The sequence below is a fragment of the Phragmites australis genome, chromosome 1, assembly GCF_958298935.1.
Source record: "Phragmites australis chromosome 1, lpPhrAust1.1, whole genome shotgun sequence".
NCBI lineage: Eukaryota > Viridiplantae > Streptophyta > Magnoliopsida > Poales > Poaceae > Phragmites > Phragmites australis.
Genome location: NC_084921.1, coordinates 45175813 through 45200200, shown reverse-complemented (window position 1 = coordinate 45200200; position 24388 = coordinate 45175813). Strand labels below are relative to the sequence as shown.

At 44.1% G+C, this 24388-nt stretch overlaps 3 protein-coding genes across 4 annotated transcripts; 1 reads left to right on the top strand and 2 right to left on the bottom strand.

The window, feature by feature from the left end:
- Positions 1–643: 643 nt before the first annotated feature.
- Positions 644–3798, top strand: LOC133922021 (BTB/POZ domain-containing protein At5g03250-like). The gene is made up of 5 exons (XM_062367174.1): positions 644–912; positions 1413–1482; positions 1553–2860; positions 2939–3450; positions 3669–3798. Exons 1-4 carry the CDS (start codon positions 854–856, stop codon positions 3422–3424), a joined length of 1923 nt encoding a protein of 640 aa, XP_062223158.1. The 5' UTR covers positions 644–853; the 3' UTR covers positions 3425–3450; positions 3669–3798.
- LOC133922027 (secretory carrier-associated membrane protein 2) lies at positions 3776–10883 on the bottom strand. The gene is made up of 12 exons (XM_062367181.1): positions 10604–10883; positions 9616–9729; positions 9365–9427; positions 6985–7018; positions 6411–6533; positions 5722–5784; positions 5546–5639; positions 5412–5457; positions 5271–5338; positions 4730–4778; positions 4349–4414; positions 3776–4175 (listed from the first exon to the last, which is right to left on the bottom strand). Exons 1-12 carry the CDS (start codon positions 10658–10660, stop codon positions 4089–4091), a joined length of 864 nt encoding a protein of 287 aa, XP_062223165.1. The 5' UTR covers positions 10661–10883; the 3' UTR covers positions 3776–4088.
- Positions 10884–12050: 1167 nt separating this feature from the next.
- On the bottom strand, positions 12051–19246 carry LOC133922009 (katanin p80 WD40 repeat-containing subunit B1 homolog KTN80.2-like). 2 transcript variants are annotated; one of them, XM_062367163.1, is made up of 18 exons: positions 18850–19246; positions 18183–18313; positions 17977–18094; positions 16810–17139; positions 16494–16564; positions 16065–16139; positions 15846–15989; positions 15607–15778; positions 15003–15478; positions 14810–14915; positions 14667–14723; positions 14442–14578; positions 13830–13952; positions 13277–13351; positions 13081–13193; positions 12785–12901; positions 12572–12640; positions 12051–12439 (listed from the first exon to the last, which is right to left on the bottom strand). In XM_062367163.1, exons 1-18 carry the CDS (start codon positions 19136–19138, stop codon positions 12370–12372), a joined length of 2673 nt encoding a protein of 890 aa, XP_062223147.1. In that variant the 5' UTR covers positions 19139–19246; the 3' UTR covers positions 12051–12369. The 2 variants fall into 2 exon arrangements, with proteins under 2 accessions (XP_062223147.1, XP_062223139.1); XM_062367155.1 differs by having other exon boundaries at positions 14810–15478; positions 18850–19245.
- Positions 19247–24388: the final 5142 nt, after the last annotated feature.

The window sequence follows — 24388 nt, the reverse complement described above, 5'->3', positions numbered from 1 at the left end:
GTACTTTATCATTCTGCTCACTCCTGAAATTACATGATTATATTATAAATTTTTTATATACAAAACTCTTTTTTATTATACTATTTTTTATCTCTTCATATCACTGTATCCTAGATTGATTATAAGTGTGGGAGATATGTGTAGTTGCTAGTATTTTATGGACTGAGGGTACTCTGCATGTGATCGTATGCGCGATCAAAGATCATGCTCGCGCGTGCAGGTACGTGAGCCATCAAAGATCATGCTTTTCGCTTGCATCAGTGCATGTGAACGGACACCACCCTGAGAAGTGGATCTGGTTGGCCAGGTGTAAGGGAGGAGACCGCGGCCTGGCAGTTGTTCGACGAGATACATGCATGGCGATCGCCATCGCCTCTGCCCTCTTTTTTTTTTTTTTTTTTTTTTTTTTTGATAACAGCCTCTGCCCTCTTGGTCGATAGCTTTGCAAAGATCACGAGGAACCGTAAGGCGTCTACGTCTGCTACTGATGAGTGTCTAACCAGTGGGACAGGAGCAAAAACAAATAGAGTCAGCAATGAACGAAGATTGAGAGGCCCATCTGTCAGAGCCCTGCTCCTTTGGACCCGGGCCTTGCTTTGACTAGCTGTGCCATTTCCTCTCACCCATTGTCTCCATGCAGCCATGCACCTCGGCTGCTCATTCCTCCTGCATGCAGGAACGAGCACACCGACTTCCTTCCGTCTTCTCTGATAAATACTTGGTCAGTTGCATCCCTGGGCTTCCATTTCCACAAAAAAATATGCACATGCACAGTGAGCACCACTCAGCCTCCTTTGGTCCGGCAGAGAGGTAAAGGAGCAATTGACTGGATTAATTGGCGGCCAGGAGGCGAATGGCGAACATGAAGCTAGGTTCCAAGCCGGAGATATTCGTCCTTGAAGGCCTGACATGGTTATCTCGATTTCTTGTCTCTTTTTTTCAGTTGTGTTGATTTACGATGTCTTGAACCTGTACTTTGTCATATTACCGATTTTGTAGGCCGATTTTAAAAATAACACTCCTGCCTCTTTGGCACAATAAACCCCAAAATTCGTTTATCCAAATTGCATCCTCCTCTGGATCTCATCTTTTTTCATCCATTTTTTTAATGTAACATCTCTATTCATTTTGGCTCCAATTAAAAGTGAACTGTTTATTGACTTTCGAGCACCAACTATCTGAGAGCAAACACCTGATTTCAGATGGCCCCATATTTTATTGACATGAGTGATATCATAATCAAAGAGTTAATATTTACAATGGTAAATCATCCATTTATTGCATAAGTTGTACCAGAGTACAATGCACATTGTTTATCTCTACCTAATCGGCTAGATTAGGCCAATTCAGATCGACCATTCTCATCTATTCGGTTTCATAAATTTCACATGTTACCTTAATCTTGTTCCCAGGAGATGCATGACCGAGCTTGAGAGTGATGTTGTTGTCGAAGTAGGAGAGATGTCCTTTTACCTCCACAAGGTTAGTCCTCTTATGTCTTCGCTACAGCCTTGATCTTGGCTTGCTCTGAACCGCGAGAATCTTGGTCCAGTTCCCGCTGCTCAGTCGGAGCGGCGTGCTGCAGCGGATGATCACCGAGTACCAGCCGCCGGCGGACGGCGGCGGCATGTGCACGCTGCAGCTGGACGACGTCCCTGGCGGCGCCAAGGCGTTCGAGCTGGCGGCCAGGTTCTGCTACGACGTCAAGATCGAGCTCAACGCGCTGAACGTGGTGTGCCTCCGCTGCGCCGCCGAGTACCTGCGCATGACGGACGACTACGCCGAGGGCAACCTCATCACGCAGGCTGAGTCCTTCCTCTCCGACGTGCTCGCCAACTGGAAGGACTCCATCAAGGCGCTCGAGACCTGCGAGGGCGTCCTCCCCACTGCCGAGGACCTGCATCTCGTCTCCCGCTGCATCACCGCGCTGGCGTCCAAGGCCTGCGCCTCCGACGCCGCCGCGAAGCCGCTCAGGAACGCCAGCCTCGACAGGGACGCGCTCTGGAACGGCATCGGGTCGGGGGACACGCCGCGCGGGCTCGCCGCTGCAGCGGCGGCGGTCGTGGTGGCGTCCGGGATGGACTGGTGGTACGAGGACGTGTCGTTCCTGAGCCTTCCCATGTTCAAGCGGCTGATCCAGGCGATGGAGGCGAAGGGCATGCGCGCCGAGAGCATCGCCGGCGCGATCATGTTCTACGCGGGGCGGTTCCTCCCGGGGCTGAAACGCAACACCAGCTTCAGCAACGCTTTGACCGGCTTCGGCGGCGACGGCATGGGCAGCCGCAACGTCACCCCGCGCGCCGCCAACGTCTCGGCGCCGTCGGAGGGCGACCAGAGGTACTTCCTGGAGGAGATCGTGGCGCTGCTGCCGACCAAGAAGGGCGTGGCCTCCACTAAGTTCCTGCTCGGGATGCTGCGCACGGCGATGCTCCTCCACGCCAGCCCGCTGTGCCGGGAGAACCTGGAGCGGCGGATCGGCGCGCAGCTGGAGGACGCGTCGCTGGACGACCTGCTCGTGCCCAACCTCGGGTACACCGTCGAGACGCTGTACGACATCGACTGCGTGCAGCGGATCCTTGATTACTTCATGTCATCGACGGACGGGCTCGGGACGGGGTACACGTCGCCGGCAGTGGGGGAGGAGGGCAGCGGCAGCATCGGGGCGCCCCAGGGCGGGACGCCATCGTCGTCGCTGTCGCCGATCTACATGGTGGCTAAGCTCATGGACGGGTACCTGTCGGAGGTGGCGCCGGACACCAACCTGAAGCTGCCCAAGTTCCAGGCGCTCGCCGCCGTGGTGCCCGACTACGCGCGCCCCGTCGACGACGGCATCTACCGCGCCATTGACATATACCTCAAGGTGAACGACTGACCGCACGTCGCGCGCTGCATATTCTCACGTTTCGTTTCGTGATCTCATCGACATGCACGCGCGCAGTCGCACCCGTGGTTGTCGGAGTCGGAGCGGGAGCAGCTGTGCCGGCTGATGAACTGCCAGAAGCTGTCGCTGGAGGCGTGCACGCACGCGGCGCAGAACGAGCGCCTGCCGCTGCGGGTGGTGGTGCAGGTACTCTTCTTCGAGCAGCTCCGCCTCCGCACGTCCATCGCCGGGTGGTTCTTCGTATCTGACAACGCGGCGGCGGGCGACGGCGCACGCCCGCACCCCGGTGGCCCCATCGTCCCCAAGGGCGCCGCCGCCGTCGCAGCCAGCGCGCAAGCAGGGGTCCACACCGACGCGCCTGAGGGGAAGGAGAGCATCACCGACGTGACTGCGCGGGTGTCGGAGCTGGAGAAGGAGTGCAAGAGCATGAAGCAGGAGATCCGGCGGCTCGGGAAGCCCCGGAGGTCGTGGAGCATCCTCACCAGCAAGTGCGGCTTCGGGGCCAAGGTGCAACAAGCGCAGCCCGCCATGAGCGGCAAATAGATTCTTCTCCCCTTTCATCAGTTTAGGTGGGCGCTTTCATCCCCAAGTCTTATCTTCTGTTTGCTAGTTTCCGAGCTTTGGCTATACGCACCGAGCTAGCTATCCCTTGTGTTCTGCAATAATTACGTGCTTATGCTTTACAAGAGATGATAATAAAGTCGTTTTAGTACAGTTCAACACTGTCTTGTCCCAAGAAATTTTCTATTGTTTCTGATAGAAGCACAGAAATTCCTTTCCTTTGTAGCACTATGCCTGAACCATGATAGCAAGATGCGGTACAACGAAGACAACAAATATGAACATAGAGTACGCGTTTCAGTAGCAGTTTGACAAGGTCAAAAACAAGTGATCTCCAGCGGTGCAAAGAATTACTCAAGATTCAAACAACAACGATGGTCTCGCAAGTTGTCAAGACTTAAGAGCACATATGAGTTGGGCAAATGTATTGCCCCCCAAAAAAAACTAGTTCACTATAAGCACATCTGAACCTAGGTAAGAGATAAAGCTCCGGTTGGGTAGGCGATATATATTACAGGATGTGAATAAGCTCTTTGCTATAATCTACGAGTGATCTCAGGAACGCACAGCATATGTATAGGGATGTACAAGACGCCGTTACCGATTGGCACAGCCTGTTCCTCTTCCACTCAGCAAGGCCACACTATCAAAAGGCATTTCTCATGGCACCACGGGCTGCCTCATGTTTCATCTCTGCAGCTTTTCCACTTCCACGGAAGTAAGTGTATACTTGCTGCATTTCCACAAGTTCAGAATAATAATATCTCAGAACAGTTTTTTATTTAATGAAAATTTGAAAGATTATGATGCATGAGAGCAGCTATGCTCATATGCACCAACGTGCTCCTAACAGATTTTCCTACTCATTAGTTCCAGAATAGCAGAAGGTAAAAACACAAAACCAACCTGAATAACAACAATGCTGAGCAGTGATTCAAGGCAGAACAATCCAAATCCAATGAAGTAAAATATCTGTCAAAGGAAAAATGTAAAAATAGCGTAAATGACTAAGCAGTTAGGAGTACCAGACAAGATGTGCAAATAGAAAAACTAGGTCGATTCATAAATATATTTGATCAACCAATCAGAAAAGGTAAAACATCAGGTACTCCCAGGCCTGACGACTAATGCAAGATGCAAGATGTCATCACAAAATGCAAGGTCGGATCCTGCCTAGATAGGGATCCCTCATATGTGAACGTTTTGCAGGGTATCATATATTGTATTATTCAATAATCCAGATTAACTTGAATTAGACCCACGGGAAGTTAAGCACTGTAGACTTACCCCCACAATAGCACTGTTGCCTATGACATCAATAGCTGGCAAAATCCCACTGTAGGAGTACAAATAGGAAAACAAGGTAATTAGGCATTACATAATTTGAATGAGTTGTACACTTGTACACAAGTATAAGTGGTATATATAAATTGAAGAGAAGAAAATGGAATCTGAAAGACAGTTGTGACAGTGTTCTTATTACTTTACAGCAGCAATAGGTTTGGTCTAGTATTCAAGTTCAATTTTAGCAGCACTAATTGGCGACTATGTAAATGTAACATAAAAGCAGTCTAACACGTGGGGTAATGGATGAAGACCCAAACTAATTGACACATCACAAGAGTGGTCAAATCAGAAACATGCTAGCATACGCTAAGGCTAGTGAAGAATATGCAAAGGTCATGTAAGCAGTAAATCAGTGCAAAAATGATACCAGCAGTCTCAAAATTCTTTCAGGACTAAGCAGTGCTCTTTTATCCTCAAGTAACTATCAGATTTGTGCATGACCCAAAAGTTAGTAACTTCACATATATCATGTTACACTTACGCCAAAGATTTTCCTTTGAAAGGAAATGGAGGAGCCACAGCTGACCAGACGCAGAATAGTATATGGAGCTGGAAGGGGTAAAATCATTAGCAAGGAGTGAAATATCTTTTAGTTTAATATATGAAATGGTGGTAATCTTACCAGGTAAAACAAGAAAAACCACCCAAACTTCAAAGCACTTTCAGTCCTGTAATACATGTTTCAATATCACTACATGTGAAACATATGAAGATATAATGAGCATGAATAGACAAGGCAGAAGCATATACACAAACCTCATCGCATTATAAAGTGGGCGATACCATAGCACATAGGCCCCAGGGACACCTGAGATGAAGTAGATAATGGCTAGCAACCAGATCATAACACCTATTTAAGTGAGCCACCGGATTAGTTTCAAGTTGATAGCAATTGATTCACAAGATGTAGACAATAGGGCACTCAGCCATACCTTCTCCTTTAATCCATGCTGCTGTAGTTGCAATGATGTTCCAAAAAAGACAGGCTGTCAATCCTGCATGACATCAAAGTTTGCACAAATAAGCACGTTGGTGAAGCAATGCTATACCAATGCACGATGGTGTCTAGCTCTTGTCTCCAAATTTCATTGTCTGCTAGTCTGCAGATCATCTGAGTCTACCACTAAATGAAAGTCCCACTTACAAGGTACATACTATTGTGAGAATTGCTTTGGACATTGCTTGATGATGGTCAGAAATTTAAGCCCATCTCCAAAAGAAGAGTAGGTGTCAATGCTTATACATCAGTAATAAGGTTTACATGTTAATCAAGGAATGTACCAGGATTTACTATTAAGAACTACATTTTTTAAACAAGGCTGAGGCTTGAATTTGTTTCAAATTCTCTACCACAAAAGGTACATACAGTCAGCATAGAGAAATTTGTTGAACGCCACTTCTCGGGTAACAATAACAGTTTTACATCCAAGAAGATAATGTGATGGTGACATTTATTTGGAGGATATCCATTTCTTGGACGACATGTGCAGGTATTCAGGAAACATTCCATTCATGGCATTTGATAGACAGGATATCGAAAAATGTCAGCTTCGCCGAGTAGTTTACTTCCTTTGTCAGGCTATTTCCCACGATATGAGGGCAACGAGTAACCAACACTTACCCAACAGTGAAGAAAATGCCAGGTACTGCATCCTTTGTAGGTGAATTGGTATCTCGTTTGAAATGTCGTGATGAATAATGGGCAAAAAGGGTGGCCAGTTTTTCTCCTCGATGACAATACCAGCTGCCAAAAGAAAAGGAAAAAGTCATAATATTGAAAGACAGACTTAGCAATTAAAATGGACTATGACAGCATGAGGAATAAACAACAAATTAGCTTAGGTAGTCATTCTTCTTTTCTTTTCTTTCTTAAATAAAAGGGGATAAAGCTGAAGAGCTTTTTCAAGAATGGCACACACAATGTAACATGGCATACAAAGGAGCTTCTCTAAATCACTAAAAAACAAAAAAGGGAGACTAAAGTCCCAACCTCTAAAATATTCTGTTTGCTTATCTTCTCTGTGAACATGCTTAGAGCACAACTTCTGTATCACAAAAAACTTTACTAGACCACTCAAAAAAAATTCCTAGTAAATATCCTCATTAACAAACCGACAGTTCGACACCATATACATGTTTCCTGTCTTAAATGTTCTTAATAGATATGTCAAACCCAGATATAAGTAATAATATACCTCTGGCTGCAGCTTCCTCCCTTCTTTTCAGTTCCTGAGTGTCAGGGAAACAAAGAAAAAAAAAATCAAGTACAGCTTTTAAAGAGATGAAACATAAGTGAATGATAATACACACATCTGGGTTGTTTCAAACACATGAAAAATTGCCAAAGCAATTTTTTCCTTCTTTGAGTAAAACTGGTCTACACAGGTCACTCTTGGGTTCATTCTCTTATGTGGATTAAACAACGCAGCAAAATTTTCTACGAAAAAGAACAGATGAGTAGATAAGAACTTTTGGTAACAATGCCCAGTTTGCACACGATTATCACCCTTCACCTAAAAGCACTATAAGTGGCTGCATGGAGATCCCATGTTCTCCAAGTTTCGTCATTATTCCAAACAAAAGTTGCACTGTTGATGATTTAAGCAATGGTTAGAGTGGTCTGTTAGTTGTCTGATCTGTCATAAATTCATGTCAACTATAGCTGACTAGCTTCCATACTGCATCGTGGTTACTGTTTCAATAACTCGGGAAATGTAAAGTGACATAATAGTATACTTTGCTGGCTATGTACTGCTACATATTTAAGCACAATAACATCACTATATCCATGAGTCTTGCAAGATACCGTCTAGTGTATGCCAGAATTTTAGCAAGGGGGGATTTGACCATCAAATGCATTAGAACCACTTCATGAATTCGTAAACACATGTGTTGGGGGATAGCCCAAACAACCCAGGAATAGGCTATGAAGAGAATCGGCCCAATCCACATAATGGCATGTGTTGTAAATCATGTACCCAGGGCAAAAGAGGAATTTATCCCCTCCCCATCCATATATATAAGACCCTAAGGGGGTCATGAGCTCTCAAGCTCATTTGGGAATCACTCCATTCTCTCTCCTGTTGGAAAGAAATCCCCAACATTGGCGCCGTCCGTGGGGATCGAACCCATGACCACATAGCTAGCCGTCAATCTGACAGCCCGACACTTCGGTTGAGCTTCGGTTGGCGAGCCCACGATCAGCCTACCTTCGGTTGAGCTTCGGGCTAGCGCATCTTCGTGCCAAGGTGTTGGTTGGCGAAGGGCCTGAGCATCTTCGGGCCGCGTCCTCCCTTCGGGCCGAGGCGAAGGGCCAGCGTGTCTTCGGGTTACGGCCTCCCTTTAGGCCGAGGTGTTGGTTGGCGAAGGTGGGCTTGCGGCTGGCAAAGGGTCAGCCCACCTTCGGCTGGCGAGCGAAGGGCCAACGCATCTTCGGGAAGTAAGCTCGCGCGCCACTCCCACCAACTCTATTATTACTCCGCAAAAATAATTTTGTTGTTGCCAAGGTTCGAACCTGGGTCACCCGTGTGACGAACGGGAGTGCTCTATGATAGTGGAATGAATTACACGATCTTTTGTTGATTGAATATTCAGAGTTACAACTTACAAATATATAGCACTCAAGAAGAGTGTGAACACGCATGGGAAGACGTAAAAGAGGGAAGTCAAAGAGATGCTCGTGTGAACGGGTAAGAAGTCTAACACTCCCCCGCAGTTGAGACGTGAGCTTGCCGAACGTTGAGACTGGAGCGAAACTCTTGGAAGAACAAAGTTGGCAGCCCTTTGGTGAAGATGTCGGCGTACTGAGAGGACGTCGGGACATGCATAACACGGACGTCACCGAGACCGACACGTTCGCGAACAAAGTGCAGGTCAATCTCCACGTGCTTGGTACGCTGATGCTGGATCGGGTTGCTGGAAAGATAGACCGCGCTGACTTTGTCACAATAAACAACAGTGGCACGCTGAAGTGGCCTGTGAAGCTCTATGAGCAACTAGCGCAACCAACAAGCCTCCGCAATACCATTGGCGACAGCGCGTTACTCAACCTCAGCGCCGGACCGGGATACTATATTCTGCCGTTTGGACGACCAAGAGATAAGATTATCTCCGAGGAAAACCGTATAGCCAGAGGTGGATTTTTGAGTGTCAGGGCAACCAACCCAATCAGCATCGGTGTAGACAGTCAAAACAGTGGTGAAGGTGCGGTGAAGAGCAAGACCATAATCAAGAGTCCCCTGAAGGTATCTCAAAATGCGTTTCACCAGATTAAGATGAGGCTCACGAGGCTCGCCAAATTGGCTCAATCCACATAATGGCATGTGTTGTAAATCATGTACCCCACCGAGGACAAAAGGAGAATTTATCCTCTCCCCATCCATATATATAAGACCCCAAGGGGGTCATGAGCTCTCAAGCTCATTTGAGAATCACTCTATTCTCTCTCGTTGGGAAGAAATCCCCAACAACATGGTTTGACCTGACACTGTTGAGCCAAGTAATAACTCAAATGGTATATAGGATAACAAGCGAGTATATAGTTGCAGTTTCACATTACAATCACAAGGCACATACCCTTTCCCGTTTGTTTAGCTCAGCCTCCTTTGCCTGCAGTTCTTTCTCCATTTTACTTAGGTCCTACATTTACATACAAACATATGCATCTCATAATCAATAAACCACATATCAAACAAAGAATATCTGGAATTTATTTGGATTCAACATCTAAAAAAGAATAGCATGACCACCACTACTTGATCGATAGCATTCTGCATGGCCTTTCTAAAAAATTATCGTAAAGAGAACATGCGAGCAAGTGCATGTACCTTAGTTGAATCAAGAGGTATGTCCACTGTGGCAACACGATCATTATAGAAGCCCGCTGGTTCATGAGGAAGAGGTGGCATCCGAGAATTAGAAGCAGGAGGTACACTTCCTCCCTGCAGAACAGGATGCATTTGGAATATGAACCAAAGAGTAGTTAAAGAAAATAGGTTGAAGATTTGAGCCATCTGAAAGCTCAGTTTGAATTATCTACGAGATATCGAAAAATTATTACCCTAAAGCTCTGAATTGACAGTATCGTAGGTGTTAGATGGAACACAACAAGCATGCATACAGAGTCACAAATACACGATGTACGAGCGCACGCAACCGCATACCAGCTTGCATGCACACCAAACTCCGACAAACACTTACTGCACCAAAAGTTAATGGCTGCTATCCCCCTCAAAAAAGTTAATGGCTGCTAGATACAGTACTCAATCCCCTTGTGTCATCAACAACCTCCACTCTGAAAGTGTCTTATCCTCTTGTATCTAACGAATATTGATGCCAACAGCTTCATGAGTAAATTCCCCATTCCATGAGTTTTCACATATCCACTACAATAACTAGGTCCTAACATAACCACAAATCCAAATTAACCCCAACACAAGCAGCAATTTCTAAACTTAAGTATCATTTCTCCCTTGAAAATCCCACAATAGATACAGCCAAGCCCTATCCTTGCCACAACTCGCAATCAACGAACACCACGCAAGCACAAGCACAACCCGGCACCCCGCCATCGAATCCGATCCTAAGCCACCAACCCTAGCGCCAACAACTCGCCAGATCCGAGCACCCAGCAGCGTTGACGGGTCCAAACGAAGCGTCACGACCAGAAACCATCGCCACCTAGCTCAAACCCGGACCAACCAAACCATTCCGAGTCCCACGCAACAGCGGGGACAAGCTTCCCGGCTGCCCAGATGAAGCGCAGGGAGGAGCGGAGGGTATCAGGACCCAGCTACAACTACAACGACTACTCACCGCGAAGGGGTTGACGTCGTCCTCCTCGAACGGGTTGCGGTCGTACCTCCTCGCCATGGCCTCGTGCTCCTCCTGCTGCTGTGGTGGCTGAGGCGGCGGGTCTCCGGCGAGGGAAGGGAAGGGCAGGGGGAGAGCAGCACGGCGGCGGCGGAGTCCCACCTCCAACGTGACGGTGGCGACCAACTGCTACGCGCTGCCGCTTTTACTTTAGCCGGTGTAATTTACGTGACGAGGTGGGTTTGGAATTTCGGATTTGTTCCCCGGGGTGGGGGGGGGGGGTGTTAGTTTTATACTTCTGCTACTGTGCTTGGTTGCGTGCCGGTGGTGCAAGTTGACCGGTGCCGGTGGTGCGGCCGATAGGGGAAACAAATTTACAGCTGCATAAGCCTCCGTATAGCTATAGCACTATCTGAATCTGAATGACTGTTACTTATTTTTAAGAGAAAATTTGTTACAGGATATTAGGAGTGTGATTTTTGCTATAAGATATGATTTTTTTAATATATGATGTCAGACACTATAAAATGTAGTTATTTACCAAAACACATTCTAACTATTAAAATAGTCATTTCCTGCTTATAAGGAGAGAGAAAGAGGGTGAAAAGTATATTTTACCCTTGGTTAAGGTGAAATCCACAAGTCAATTTTCTTCCTTTCTTTTGCTGGTCTATGGGCTCACATGGCAGTACGAGGAGGGGTGCCAAAAGATAAGACTGACGACTTATATTCGTGCGGCTCACAGAGAAAGTAGAGAGAGACCAGAGGGAGAGGAAGTCAGAGGGGAGGAATAGGGAGAGATGTGAGGGCACGCCAAGGAGAGAGAGGAATTGGGGTGGGGAGGTGGCCGACTAAAGAGGCGCGAGCGAGCGGTACGACGCCGTGAAAGGGTACTGAGGGGGTATTTTGAAATTGTTCTCCCTTCTAATAGACTCGATGTGTTCTGATAAATAACCATATTTAGTAGTGTCTAATAGCATATATTAAAAAAAAATATCATATGACAAAAGACAGCGTGTCCTATAGCAAATTAATTCTCAACGAGATACTCAAAACGATGAATCTTATCTAAATAAAATATTATCATATATGTTTATTACTTGATATATATAATTAATATTAAATAAATTTTACCATCATTTTAAGATTCACGTTGAGAACGAATAACGACAATGCAGACAACGATGCTGCAAAGAGAATGCATCTATAGCACTGCTACCTGAATTTATTTCCGCCAACAGGTGAGATCGGGTTGGCCCGGCAAAGTGGAACAAAATGGTGGTGCGACCGCCGTGGCGTCTCTTGCACTCTGTGAGACAAGAGAAGTGTCAACGATTATCAACGAGTACTAAAAGGTTTGATTGTTCTTTAACGAAAGAAGCTTCCAAGGATTGAATGAGCCTTTCTACGCCCCCAAGAGCTAGACAATAAGGGACTATTCCAACATAGCGGAATAAACAATCATCACATGATACATGATCCATCCCACCACCTGGGATGTAACCAAAATGATCCCTTTGTGACTGTTTCCTTTCTGATCACCGTTGTTCAGGGCTGTCCATACAGTAAATGTGGCTAATTACAGACTGATGCACAGCCAGGCTCGCATATACAGCATGGAATAATGCCGACTGCCAACCCAAGTCAAAACATAATACCAAGACTCAGTTGCAAAGCTATGACAAAATTACAAGCTAGACAACTGTGTGGCGCTTTTCGCCAAAAAGAATGGCATCTACTCTGCTGTATGGATGAACTTCCGACTAGTTTTAGATAACCACCAAGTCTTGCAAAGAAAGACTTAGTTCTTGAGCAAGTTGTGCTTGTTGACCACCCCGCCTGCACCAACAAAACAAACAAAAACATCAAAGAACATCGGGAAATCGTATTCCTTGTAGCGAGGGATACATAATTGAGAAATGAATGACAAAAAGATGGAAGCATCTAGTAAAGGAAAGGGGAAGGAATTACATAATCAATGGATGTAGAACTTGTCGAATCTTTTGCAGATGGTTAAAACACCGTGTGCAACGCTGCAACCTGCATTAGATAGGAGAAGTCGGTAACTTCAGCGGTTGTACAACAGTTTGTCACACCTCACACCCAATGTCTTTCGGCAAGATACAAGTTTTGCAGTGTCCCCTAGCTAACTTTCACCTCCTAGAATACGGTTAATGTGCATACCTCTGCTCAGCCTGAATATCAACTCCAACGGTTGAATTTGCTGATAATGTTGAATGAATAACTGGTCCAAAAATCTTTATAAGATCCAACAACATTTCCAAGGAAACCGTAGCATGCCTGCAAATTTGAGGCAAATTAATTGCAACTTGTGAGACATTTTTACTGCTAAACCAATTGTTTTTCTCCTGCGGGATGCCAATATTTGCATGATTCAGACATTGCAGAATCTTGACATGGATGTTTTCTCTTTCAATTGAGGGAAGACATGCAAAGAAATAAAACATCCAATACATTACCTTTCAGTCTTGCTGCTCAGTAACCCTGCAAGAACAGGCAGAGAGCTTGAGAAAATCTCCAGGTTGAAAAGGTCAAGCTTGCCTCTGAGAGCACTAACAACATCAGCTTGAACCTGTACAGTCTAGACCATTAGTAGCTAAAAACAAGAATATAAAGTACAGCCATGCATAATAGTCACATCTCAGAGAAACTTACAGCATTGTCAGGCAGCTTTGACATTGCAGCAATTGCTCCTTTAATACCACTTTGCTCAAAGACATGCCGCAACATCTGAATACAGTTTAACATTTAAATTATATTGGTCCATCACAAAAAAAACAGATTATGATGTTTAGGTGGTTGGTCAACAATACTTCAAAATAAACATGTATATTCTGTACACGAGCCTAAAGGAAATGAAAGATAGCAGACTTATGTAACAGAATAAGTTCCTTGTTCACAATATGCAAATGATGTCTGGGCCCAGGAACCACAAATGGCAGATTATAATGTTAAACTTTCTAATTGTATTGAAAAGCATAACAAAAGTAATCTTCCCATATCTCATAATTCTTAAAAGGATATATGTGAGCTTCATATGTATAAACTGCCAAGTAAAGGTTAGCCACTCACATGTTGCACCAATAAATAAACTGTGAGTTTCACGAAATCATCTCTATTTGTCGGATGAAGTTCACAGAGAGAATTACTTGATGCATATGAGCAGGTAACAAACAGAAGTCAGCAATTGAATAACAGAAGGGGTCACCTCTAGTTTTGTCAGCCGAAGTTTTACAGCATTTATGAACTTGTCATGGTTCCGCGCTAAATTGATAGGAGTCATCACCTCATCGGTTGACAAGTCCTTTTCATATGTCTGACTTGGTTCTGCCTGTTCATTGCAATCACTACCGAACATAAAAATTTGAACAGCCAAAAGAATTTTTTAGAACACTACATAGCATGAACAAATAAAGATAGAGCAAAGTTACAGTCAAGTTTGTTTGACTTGTATTCTGTATGTAGTTTATGAATACTACAGTATCACTTCAATCTCCAACAGCACAAAGTCCATAAGAGACTACAGCATGATTGGCCCCATGTATCTGGTTTTGAAAATACTTCTGTCATCACTTCTTTCTCCAAATACATGTGGCAGTCGGGTCTCAAAAGATTCAGAGTTCACATTATTGTAACAAGGAAAAGATACGGAAACTCAATAAGATCCAGAATGGCTGCAATGGTTTTAAGCGAAACAGTTGCGGTTGTTACCCACTAGACTAGGAAAGCAGATACAAGTTGAGATACCACTATAACAGAGAACCATAATAAAGTGAAATCATGAAAAAATTTAGTTATACTCAAACTTATGAGTACATACCAAATGGGACGGAGGGCTGTCACTTCTCACTTCCCGGTCGCCACAAGAACTGGTTTGTGGTGAACAATCAATGCTAGAAACTTCTCTCTTTTCCCACCTCTCAACAAGAGACTTTGTTTTTCCCAGTGGCACAGCAACTGAAAAGGAGTTAACAATATCGTTACGGAGCTATTTTAGGCCAAGTAGAACCCAGCTTCAGAATCGATAAAGATTATGCACACACACCTCCTCTGACATATTTGACCCTGGCTGTTTCTGTCGTTGAGCATGGTGATTCAAAGGCTGCATGAAGCAGAGTTCTAATGTTACATCACCAAATTAGCAAAACTGCAGGGTTCAATGTTCAAGAACAAAAAAAAAGGCTATACACTTATCATCATTTGACTGCAGAGGATGCTCTAGCGACACTGATTTGTCCATCTTTTCTGCTATTTCTGTAATATGTTCTTTATCTGCAGCGCCATATTCTTCTTTCTTGTAATACGGAGTTAGTCCAAAGGAGAATTTTAGGCCAGACAAACCCTCTGAGCAAACATCAGGTTCAGTGAGCAAGGATCTTACTGAGCTATCACTATCAGCAGCACCACCACTAAGTGAGGGTTTTCTTGTGTGAACAGCACCCTGAAAATCATCTGGGACTGTAGCTGTGCCTCCAGTTCCTCTACAAATACTGCCTACTGTTTTGTCCTCTAAAATATCTCTCGGTACAACAACAGGTGCAGAAACAGCCTGTGACGTAGTGTAAATATCTTTCACCAATGCTGACTCTGTAAGATGGCCTTCCTTAATAGTTGAAGAATTATTAGTTATTCCTATACGAGATGTTAATGAGTTGTCCCTCTGTCCAAAATTACGTTCCACCGTTTTTGGATTGGTAGAAGGACTATCAACAAGCTTCATACGCCTCATTGGAGTAGAACTCTGAATAGATGATTTGAAAGATGAATCAGGTCTTCGTGGAATAGTACTGCTCCTATCTTTCTTGATCTTATCTGTATTTGCTGGAGTCAAATGTGAGCCACGAACTCTGCTTTCAGCTATTACCACAGAAGCAAGAGGAAGGGGCGAAATATCATCACTATGGGTGTCAAGCAGTAATGAGGCGAACCAAACATTTGAATACGTAGTTAAAAAAAGAAGAAACATAAAGGATGTGAAACCGTACCAATCCCCAACTCCTTGACTTTGTATGAATTTTTTGGATGTGCCATTGCTAAAGCAGGACTGGAATTTGCAGTGCTATCAATTGGTTTCACAGGATTATCATCCATAGAATGCACAAGCTCAGAGAAAAAATTTGCTTTGGGCAAAACACCAAGAGCATAAGGTCCAATGAGCTGGGTCAAACAATGAAAGTTAGAAAAGGGAAGAAAATACATATTGCATGCAAAAACAGACACTCACTGATATATCAGCAACCCATAGACCAACACGGTGTTCATGGTAGGAGCATCCCAAGAGTTTCCCTTCATAAATACTAAGGTCAGCCAAATGGCTCCACCCCATGTCAACATCGTCATGGCATCTAACTGGTTCCCAAGAGAATACCTGAAAATATTCATATAGGTCAGAAAGTACCAAGCTAACAATATCAAATAAATAGAGTATCTTTATCAGACCTACCTTTAAGCTTTGATCTAATCCACAGAAAAGGGCTTTACCATCTGGGTGAAAGACCATAGAACGTACACTGGTACCCTGGGAGAGAGGAGGCATGTAAGTTATCACAGAAGAGGAAGATGCATGTGCTCCTCATGTGTGTTATGGATCAAGGATCAAAAACAACGGCACAAGAGGTGGGCAAGATCAGACTACATGTAAGAGCATATCTATCAAAAAAAACTGAATCAGCCGTAGGGAAATGTGAAATAGATTCCTCTGAGAAAGCTCTTATGGTGCTAATTTGTAAGAAATAAAAGGATGTTAAATAAAGGGCCAGCGGAGCATGTGTTGTAGTACTTACCATGCATATAGCAAATGCATACAAAAGAATCGAGGAGTCATAGTTTGTGGTTTATCAAATCACTGATTACAGAAAACAACATGCAATACCTCGGGTCCAGCAGAACCTATCAATTCAAAAGTTTCAAGATCCCAAAATTTCACTGTCCGATCAGCTGAGCCTGAAAATGCCAGTATAACTCACTCAGAATACAGTTCTGCTTCTTTAAACTTCACTTATTACAAATGTATCCAACAAAACATTTTTTCGTTATCCAAAAAAGAGATTTCAAACTATTACACAATAAAGATGTGAATCGAAACAATTGAATTAACTTAGTTCACACTTTTTTGCCATAGCATTAGGTCATACTTTGATAACAAAGTGATGAAAAAGATGATGTGCATTAGAAAGATAAGTAGGTACCTGTTGCAAGCAAAAATTCTTGAGGATGAAAATCAATGCAGTGGATTTGTCCGCTGTGAAACTTGAAATCATGTAGAAGCTTTCCAGCTGTCAGATCCCACACCTTCACAATGTTATCATCCCCTCCGGTGACAACCCATCGTCCATCAGGGGTAAACCTGATTCTTCTAATTGCTCCTCTGTGACCCTTATATGTGTGAATGCATCCTTTTTTCTTTATATCCCATATCTTAAGATCTGTATCTGACGAACCAGATGCAAAAAACTCGCCGAATGGATGGAATTCAACAGCAGTACAACTCGATCTGTGCCCAGTGAGAGACCGCACAACTACATCCCAATTCAAAAACTTTAATCAGACATTTAGTTTCCCCAAAGCATACCATTGTCCACTCACAAGAAGCTTAAAGTTATTATACATGATTAAATTTGATGTAGGTGGCTTGCATGCTATGAAGGCATGCTGAGATAAATCGGAGAATATAGAGTGGGAGCTGGTTACTTCGGCATGTGTGCGACTGGAAGAGCAGCCATAGATCTCTCTACCCGGAATATAGAGTGGGAGCTGGTTACTTCGGCATGTGTGCGACTGGAAGAGCAGCCATAGATCTCTCTACCCGGTTTGGATGGCAGTCTAGACTCCGCATCCAAACCCAAGTAGAATAACCACAACTGCGGGGATCTATTTCCATCTTGTTAGACTTTTCTTTATTTTGTTTTTAGTGTAGCGTTTTGTTGTGTTATCTATGATATGCAGAGGTCGGGGGTAAACTCTTGTGCGGTTATATCATCTTGATGTAACAATGAGAGTTAATAAAGCTTCCCTTTTCCAAAAAAAAGCCCAACAATACAGGCAATACTATCTACATTAGCTCAGTTGACCACTTTTTCATGCAAAACACCAAAGCGTACACATTTTTACGTGATCATTCAATACATTTTGAAAGTACTTAGAAGCTTGCTGAACCAATAATCACGATTCCCCAATAGCCAATCAAAAATAAAAAGTTGTCCCTAACACAATAGAAGATTACCCTGACAGAGTGTTTTCATCTGTATCACAACCTAAAAGGAATTTGTGATGAACTACTCGTCATAAAATGGCTTTGTTCTATAAAATGAAGGTATAACCCAATTTTTGGGTCCTTATATTAGCACGAACCACACCTTTAGCTTCCTCTAAGTCCCAGAGCTTGATGGAGCCATTTGATGAGCCAGCAAGCACAAGCACCTCTGCTGAATCAAACTGCACACACTCCACCGAGCCTGTGTGGCCTGACAAGCTCTGTACAAATAATAAGACAACCATTCAGAGATTCAAATTTTAAAATAGCCAGAAGAACTGTAGTATCATTAACGTAGGGGACAAATACCAGAAGTGGAGTTTGCTTGCCAATGGCCCACAGGTTGACCTTGCGATCATTGCCACCGGTGATGAACATACGGCTCGATTTCTTGCCGATGGCTAGGGACCTCACTTCAGCATCGTGTGCCACGAACTCCTCTAGTTTGGGATTCCGGGTTAAGGAGAATCAAATGCGAGCAATGCACACTTTCAGATAGGTGACTAGTAGGTTTTCTTGGAACTCTGGTTTGCATTCGACTAAAGTGACTGAAGAATTGGATAAAACAGAACCAAGAATAACTGTCTTTTTGTGACGAACTGTAATAAATGCACGAGCATTTAGTTATAGTAAAATATATTTTGGAAATTTGCCGTGCTAGCCTAAATTGGGGACAAAAAGGGAACTGTTTGCCGAACCAGTTGCAACTAGCTAGGTTGCTTCAAGAACGGTTGTTTTCTTGGCGTAGATTGCCAATAAAGTACAGCATGGTGGATAATTTCATGAATCTACTTCAACCGATTCAAGAAATAGCCCACAGTGAAAAAACGATTTTGGGGGGGAAATAATCCTCGCACTCTACTGCTTGAGGAAATGCCTGCCCGGATTGCTTCACAAAACAGCCGCTTCTTCCTGCTGCGAGCCAAATCGGATCAAGAAAACAAAGTGGCAACTCGAAACGGAAGGAAAAGGATACGGAGCTTGTAGCCGCGCTTCTCGGGGTTCATCTCCTCTGGCTCCCCTTCCCCAGTCCCCCACCAGTCCAAGCCGCCGGCTGGCTCGCCCGCGAGAGCGATGGTGGTGGGGTCGTCGCGTTGTCGTCGGCGATGACGAGTAGGACTCGGATTGGGATCCGAGTGGTCTGTGGAGCAAGGGAGTTGGCTGGCGAGGAACGAGAGCGAAGTGCTTCTTCGCCTTTTTTTTCTTTGTTCCGGCAGGGCAGTGAAAACGAGGTGTGTGGAGCGGCGTGGGTGGGTGCGGAACATCGCAGGCTGTTCGAATTCGATTCGCTTTAAGCTCGGCTGTGTGTGTAATTTGAGCTAAGCTCGAGCTTCCACGTAAACTCGACGAGCATGTCGAGCCGAGCTCGAACAGCTCGACAAGGCTCGGCTGTACCTGCCACTCATGTTTCTCCCACCGAACGCAGCTTTCCCTCCATCTTCCCAGGCCGCGGGGTTGGGTCATAAGGCTCTATTTATTTTAGCTGTAAATTATAAAAAGCAGCTTATAGATTGTAGATTGTAAGAAGTTGAATTGTAAAAAGTTAGATTGTAGATTGTTAGAATCTGGTGAAAAGCAGATTGCTGAATTGTTACAATCTGTATGTTGGATTGTAACAATCCAGCTTTTTCAACCAGCTGTTTGTTTCAGTTTTTGGATTGTGATCAGAATACAGCTTTTACAATCCAATTGTGTGTTTCAGCTTTTGGATTTTAATCACAATCCAGATTTTATAATCCGAAACAAACAGGGCCTAATAGAAGCACACACGCCAACCCCAGGCTCCACATATCCTATCACACAACCTGGCATGTCTAGGGTTCGAAAATACCACGATAACTACTTGGTTATCACGGTTAATGGCTAATTCGATATGTACCGTATTTAGAAACTAAATGATTACTGATCAAACTTAAATTCAAAATTAAAAAATAAAAAATGATAAAATTCGATCGATTTTTACCGAATTTCACCGAACTACTGTACGTTTACCAACCCCGAGCGACTTCCAGAGATCCATCGAATTTGTAAACCCTATATATACCTACAAAGGTACACATGATGAAGTTCCTACAGCTCCTACCAATCAGAGCCACAAGTCCTCAAAGCTCTCCAAATATTCTATTCCTTCACCCAATCTCTTCCCTGATGTTTTTCTCATTGCGTCTCCCTGTTATTCTTCCTAACGAGTTGGCAACTCGCAAGATATCAGTATGTCCCATACTCCCATGAAAACACTGGAACTGGATCTCCATGCACAAGGCCACAAGCCATTCCCTATGTACTCCTCTGTTTCTCTCATCGCTCTACTTCGAGGCCTTGCTTCTCCTTTCCCTCCGCTGGTGACATGCCCCTCCTCATCGTTGCACCCGTGGAGCATATCTTTTTCATGCACTTTGAGCCTTTGAAGGAGCAAGCTCGTCGGCACTTTCTGCTAACGAGCCTTACCAAGCCGAGTTCGAGCCTTTTCAAACTGTGGTCGAGCCAAGCTCTAGCTTGTCTCCAAGCTCAGCGGACATCTTAAATTCGCTCAAGCTCAACTTGAGAGTGTGTTGAGCTCGAGTTTGACATAGCAGGCTTGCTTGAGCTCGACTTGTTGACAACCTTAGTGTGGATCAGAGTTCTTATCGTCTCCCCTCCTCTCCTCTCACTGCTCTGATTTTTTTTTCTTTTGTACCAAAGTGGAACTAAAGCAAGGTTCTCCTTTTCCCGTTCCTTGAGGTGGAAAAGAAAAGCTCACATGAATCAGGTGTACGAAATCAACCATGACCTTTCGTTGGCACCAAAATAAATTCGACCGTTGAGAGTGATTGTAGGCTAGGCTGGAGGGCAAATGGAGACTAGAAAAAAGTATAATGCTTGTGGAGTAGTAGTACGTATTTGAGTAGCGTACCAAATTACGTAGCTAAAATGCATTCACTAACGAACATAATACATCAATGCGGTTGATAAACACTACTTCCATCCCCCCAACTCACCCCACCCCTGTAATGAAAGGTGTACTAGTGCTAGTACAACTAGAGAGTTGGCACGAGCCAGGGGCGACCATGTTATCCCAATGGCTTGCAAGACAACGCACCGCCACAGCTTCACTTCAGTCGCCCCCTCCCCGGACAAGGCCTACGACTACAACAAGCAAACAAGTTAATTCTTGTGCTCGTTTGACAGGGACGAGGTGGGGCGCGTCTGGCGAGAGGTCGCTCGGGAGCAGGAGGCGACAGAATCCACTTTCCGGTCACTTCCCCCTTCCGTGCACAAACGATTCGAAAGCAACCGAGCAGGGAAAACACGCCATGCCCGCAGCAGAAGCAAAGCAATCGCGGGACACGACGCGGCCGCGGAAGAAAACGTGCGCGGCGTCGCGAGGAAGTTAACGTGAGTGGTCGTGGGCATCCGCGCGCGGCGCACGATGGGAATCGAGGCGCGGGCACGGGGGCCCGAGCGTGCGGTGGAGGGGGGGGGTCCACCGCGGCACGTGGCGCCGATGTCGGTTCAAGGGTTGAAAGGCGAGCGATGATACGTGGGGTCTGTTTGGATCCTGATCATAGCTCGTCTCATCTTATCAAGTAAGGCTAGGTGTTTGGTAGCAACGAAAAACTTATTTCGCTCAGTCTAGCAAGATGATTCGTGACAAGGATCTAAATAGACTCCATATATCACCGCTCGCCTTTTAGCCCTCGAATCGGCACCGACACCACAATGGAAAAAAAACTCATCTTGCCAGACAAGGCTAGGTGTTTGGTAGCAGCGAAAAAACTTATTTCACTCATGCATGCTCAAGCAAGAATTTTCTTGTTCATGCAGGTGAGCCGAATTGGCTCTCCTGCATTGGCAAGGTTCTCCTGTGTTCGCTGTTGCTCTTGAGCTTCGAGACCAGCGACCTCTTAACGGTAAGTGTCCAAATCGAGTTCCTCGATGTCTAATTATGCTGGCTCCTGACCCAGTTGAGTTCTACATTACTATATTGAGCTCTTCCTGACATAAATCGAGTTCTCTTACTCAAATTGAGCTCGCACATGCCCAAATCGAGTTCCTTGATGCCGGATTGAACTTGCCTCCGCACAAATCAAGTTCATCGTCGCCAGATTGAGTTCCTGTCCACCCAAATCGAATTCCTGATCCTTGGATTGAGCTCGCCCCTAACCAAATTGACTTCCTAGTCCACGTATTTGAGCTCCTCCCTGCCTAAATTAGATTCCTTGTCACGGATTTGGCTAAGTGAGTGTTGTGCTCGGTTTGAGAAGAGGTGAAGAAAAAAGATGGTAAGCTTAGGAACCAAACAGCAAGTCTTTTCTTATTTTATCTCTCCTTGCCGAGCAAGGCAAGGCAAACATCGGAGGAGGATCCAAACATGCCCGTGGTCAGCACGAACGGCAATGCTTGTTCTTAGAGCTTTCTTAACGACAGGTGCCTAACAACGCCCGCCTTAAAAAATTGGCTGTTGTCTGTCCACCGGAAAAAACTAAGATAATTCTATATCTGTCATGAAATATTAATGAAATTTTCGATTGTCACTAAAAAATCATATTCCTTTTCATACCATTACTTAATTTGTTTCTTTCTCTATGTGTCATCGCCGTCTTAATTTTTCTATCCTTATGTACCACTACCATAATAGATAACATATGTTACGACATCAATGTCACTTAGAGGAATGAAAAAATAAATAAATTTGTGTCATAGAAGGGATCATAATTTTTTAGTGGCAAATTTAAATTTAAATTTTCATTTACATTCACTAGCATACAAGGAATTATCCCAAAAGACTACGGATTTATTTGGTTCCTCGGATTTTTCTCATCCTAACAAAGTGGATAAATAGAATAAAAAAGAAGTATGTTTGTTTATCTGTAACTATTGTTGGAGTCTAACTTATTAGGTGTAAATATATGGTTTCATCCTGATCCGAAAATTGAGCTTCACTCTGCAGTTTGCCCTAGCAGATACAGTTATGCATTTGCTCATGTAGATAGGTTTACTAATTAATAACACAAAACTAACTTTATACAAGAAAACAATCACACTCTTACATCTTGTATTTGTTCATACGATATCAGATTCAATCAACCAAACAAAAACTCAACTCAAACTATTCAAACAAATATAACTAACTAACAATATTTTTTAACAAATATAACTCACTTAACCTGTTTATATAATATAACTCTATAAAACCTTATCTGAAAAATTAAACACACGCTGTAGACCACACATAAAAAATTAAACACATACTGTAGACCACACATGTGGATAGAACATGCTCGTCGCATACCCTTTCTCTCCCCGCACGAAGCACCGGAGCACTCCATGTAGCCTCGCCCTCCCCTTCAGGCAGTGTCCTCATCGGACCGCGACAGCTAGTCCCATCCTGTCCCATGCGCATGCACCACACCCGACACCACCCATCCTCAACCAGTGACCTAGGGTTTAGGGGGTGGCACAAGTGATGGTTGGGTGACCACGCTGAGGGAAGTAGCATAACTGGAACCGGAGACGAAGATAGAGATAAAAGAAGTGGATCTGGGCCAACGAAACAATTGTGCTGTCTAGAACAATTGATTTTGCTGGTTGGAATAATTGATTTTGCTGGTTGGAATAATTTGTTTTAATAGCTGGAACATTTAGCATATGGGAGCAAGGAAAGGAGAGGAAAAACAAGTCAACATAGTTTTTTAAAGGTATAACAGACATTCTAGAAGGGATTAGAAGACTGATGCCTCCAATACACGTGAACGTGCACGCGCATATACACACTAGTTTAATCCGGATTAATCCGAACGTGAGTACTATGTCAGGAGTCGAACTTCCGATCAGGTCGCTCGCGGTGAGCATACCACGAACTATCCAGCTGGTTCGCAGCTAGTCCACATAGTTGGTCGGGGAGGCGGCGGCGATGAAAGGAGCCGATCCTCAGCTTTGTCGTTGTGGGCTACGATTTGCCGAAATTGGGCCGACATAGGAGACGGGTCGCGGGATGTGCGCACAACGAATCCAGTTCGTCTCCTATGGGAGATTGGGTGCTGGATCTAAACCAAGCATGCGTATAATGAATATATATAAACTAGTATGTACTCCTGGGTGTATGTACTCTCACCTCTTATATACCACTTTTACACATGAGTTATACTTCTTTATCACTTTAAATATACTTCATTAGTAATTATAAGATACTACAATACAAATCCCACGAAAATTTTTATGAAATTCCATGATTTTTATCTTAATTTGCGTATATACTTCTTTTATGTATAAAAAAGAGTATATAGCAAAAATGAAAGGCTAACATTGAATTTTTTTTTCATACAACTCATATTGGAGTATCTTAGAATTAGTATTAGAGTATACTAAAAATGATAAAAGAGTATAAAGTGTTTGTTTAGGTGGTATATTGCATGTGGGAGTACATACACCTAGGAGTATAGAATAGGTGTCCTATATATATATATATATATATATATATATATATATATATATATATATATATATTAATAATTTCAAGAATACACGTTTGTTTA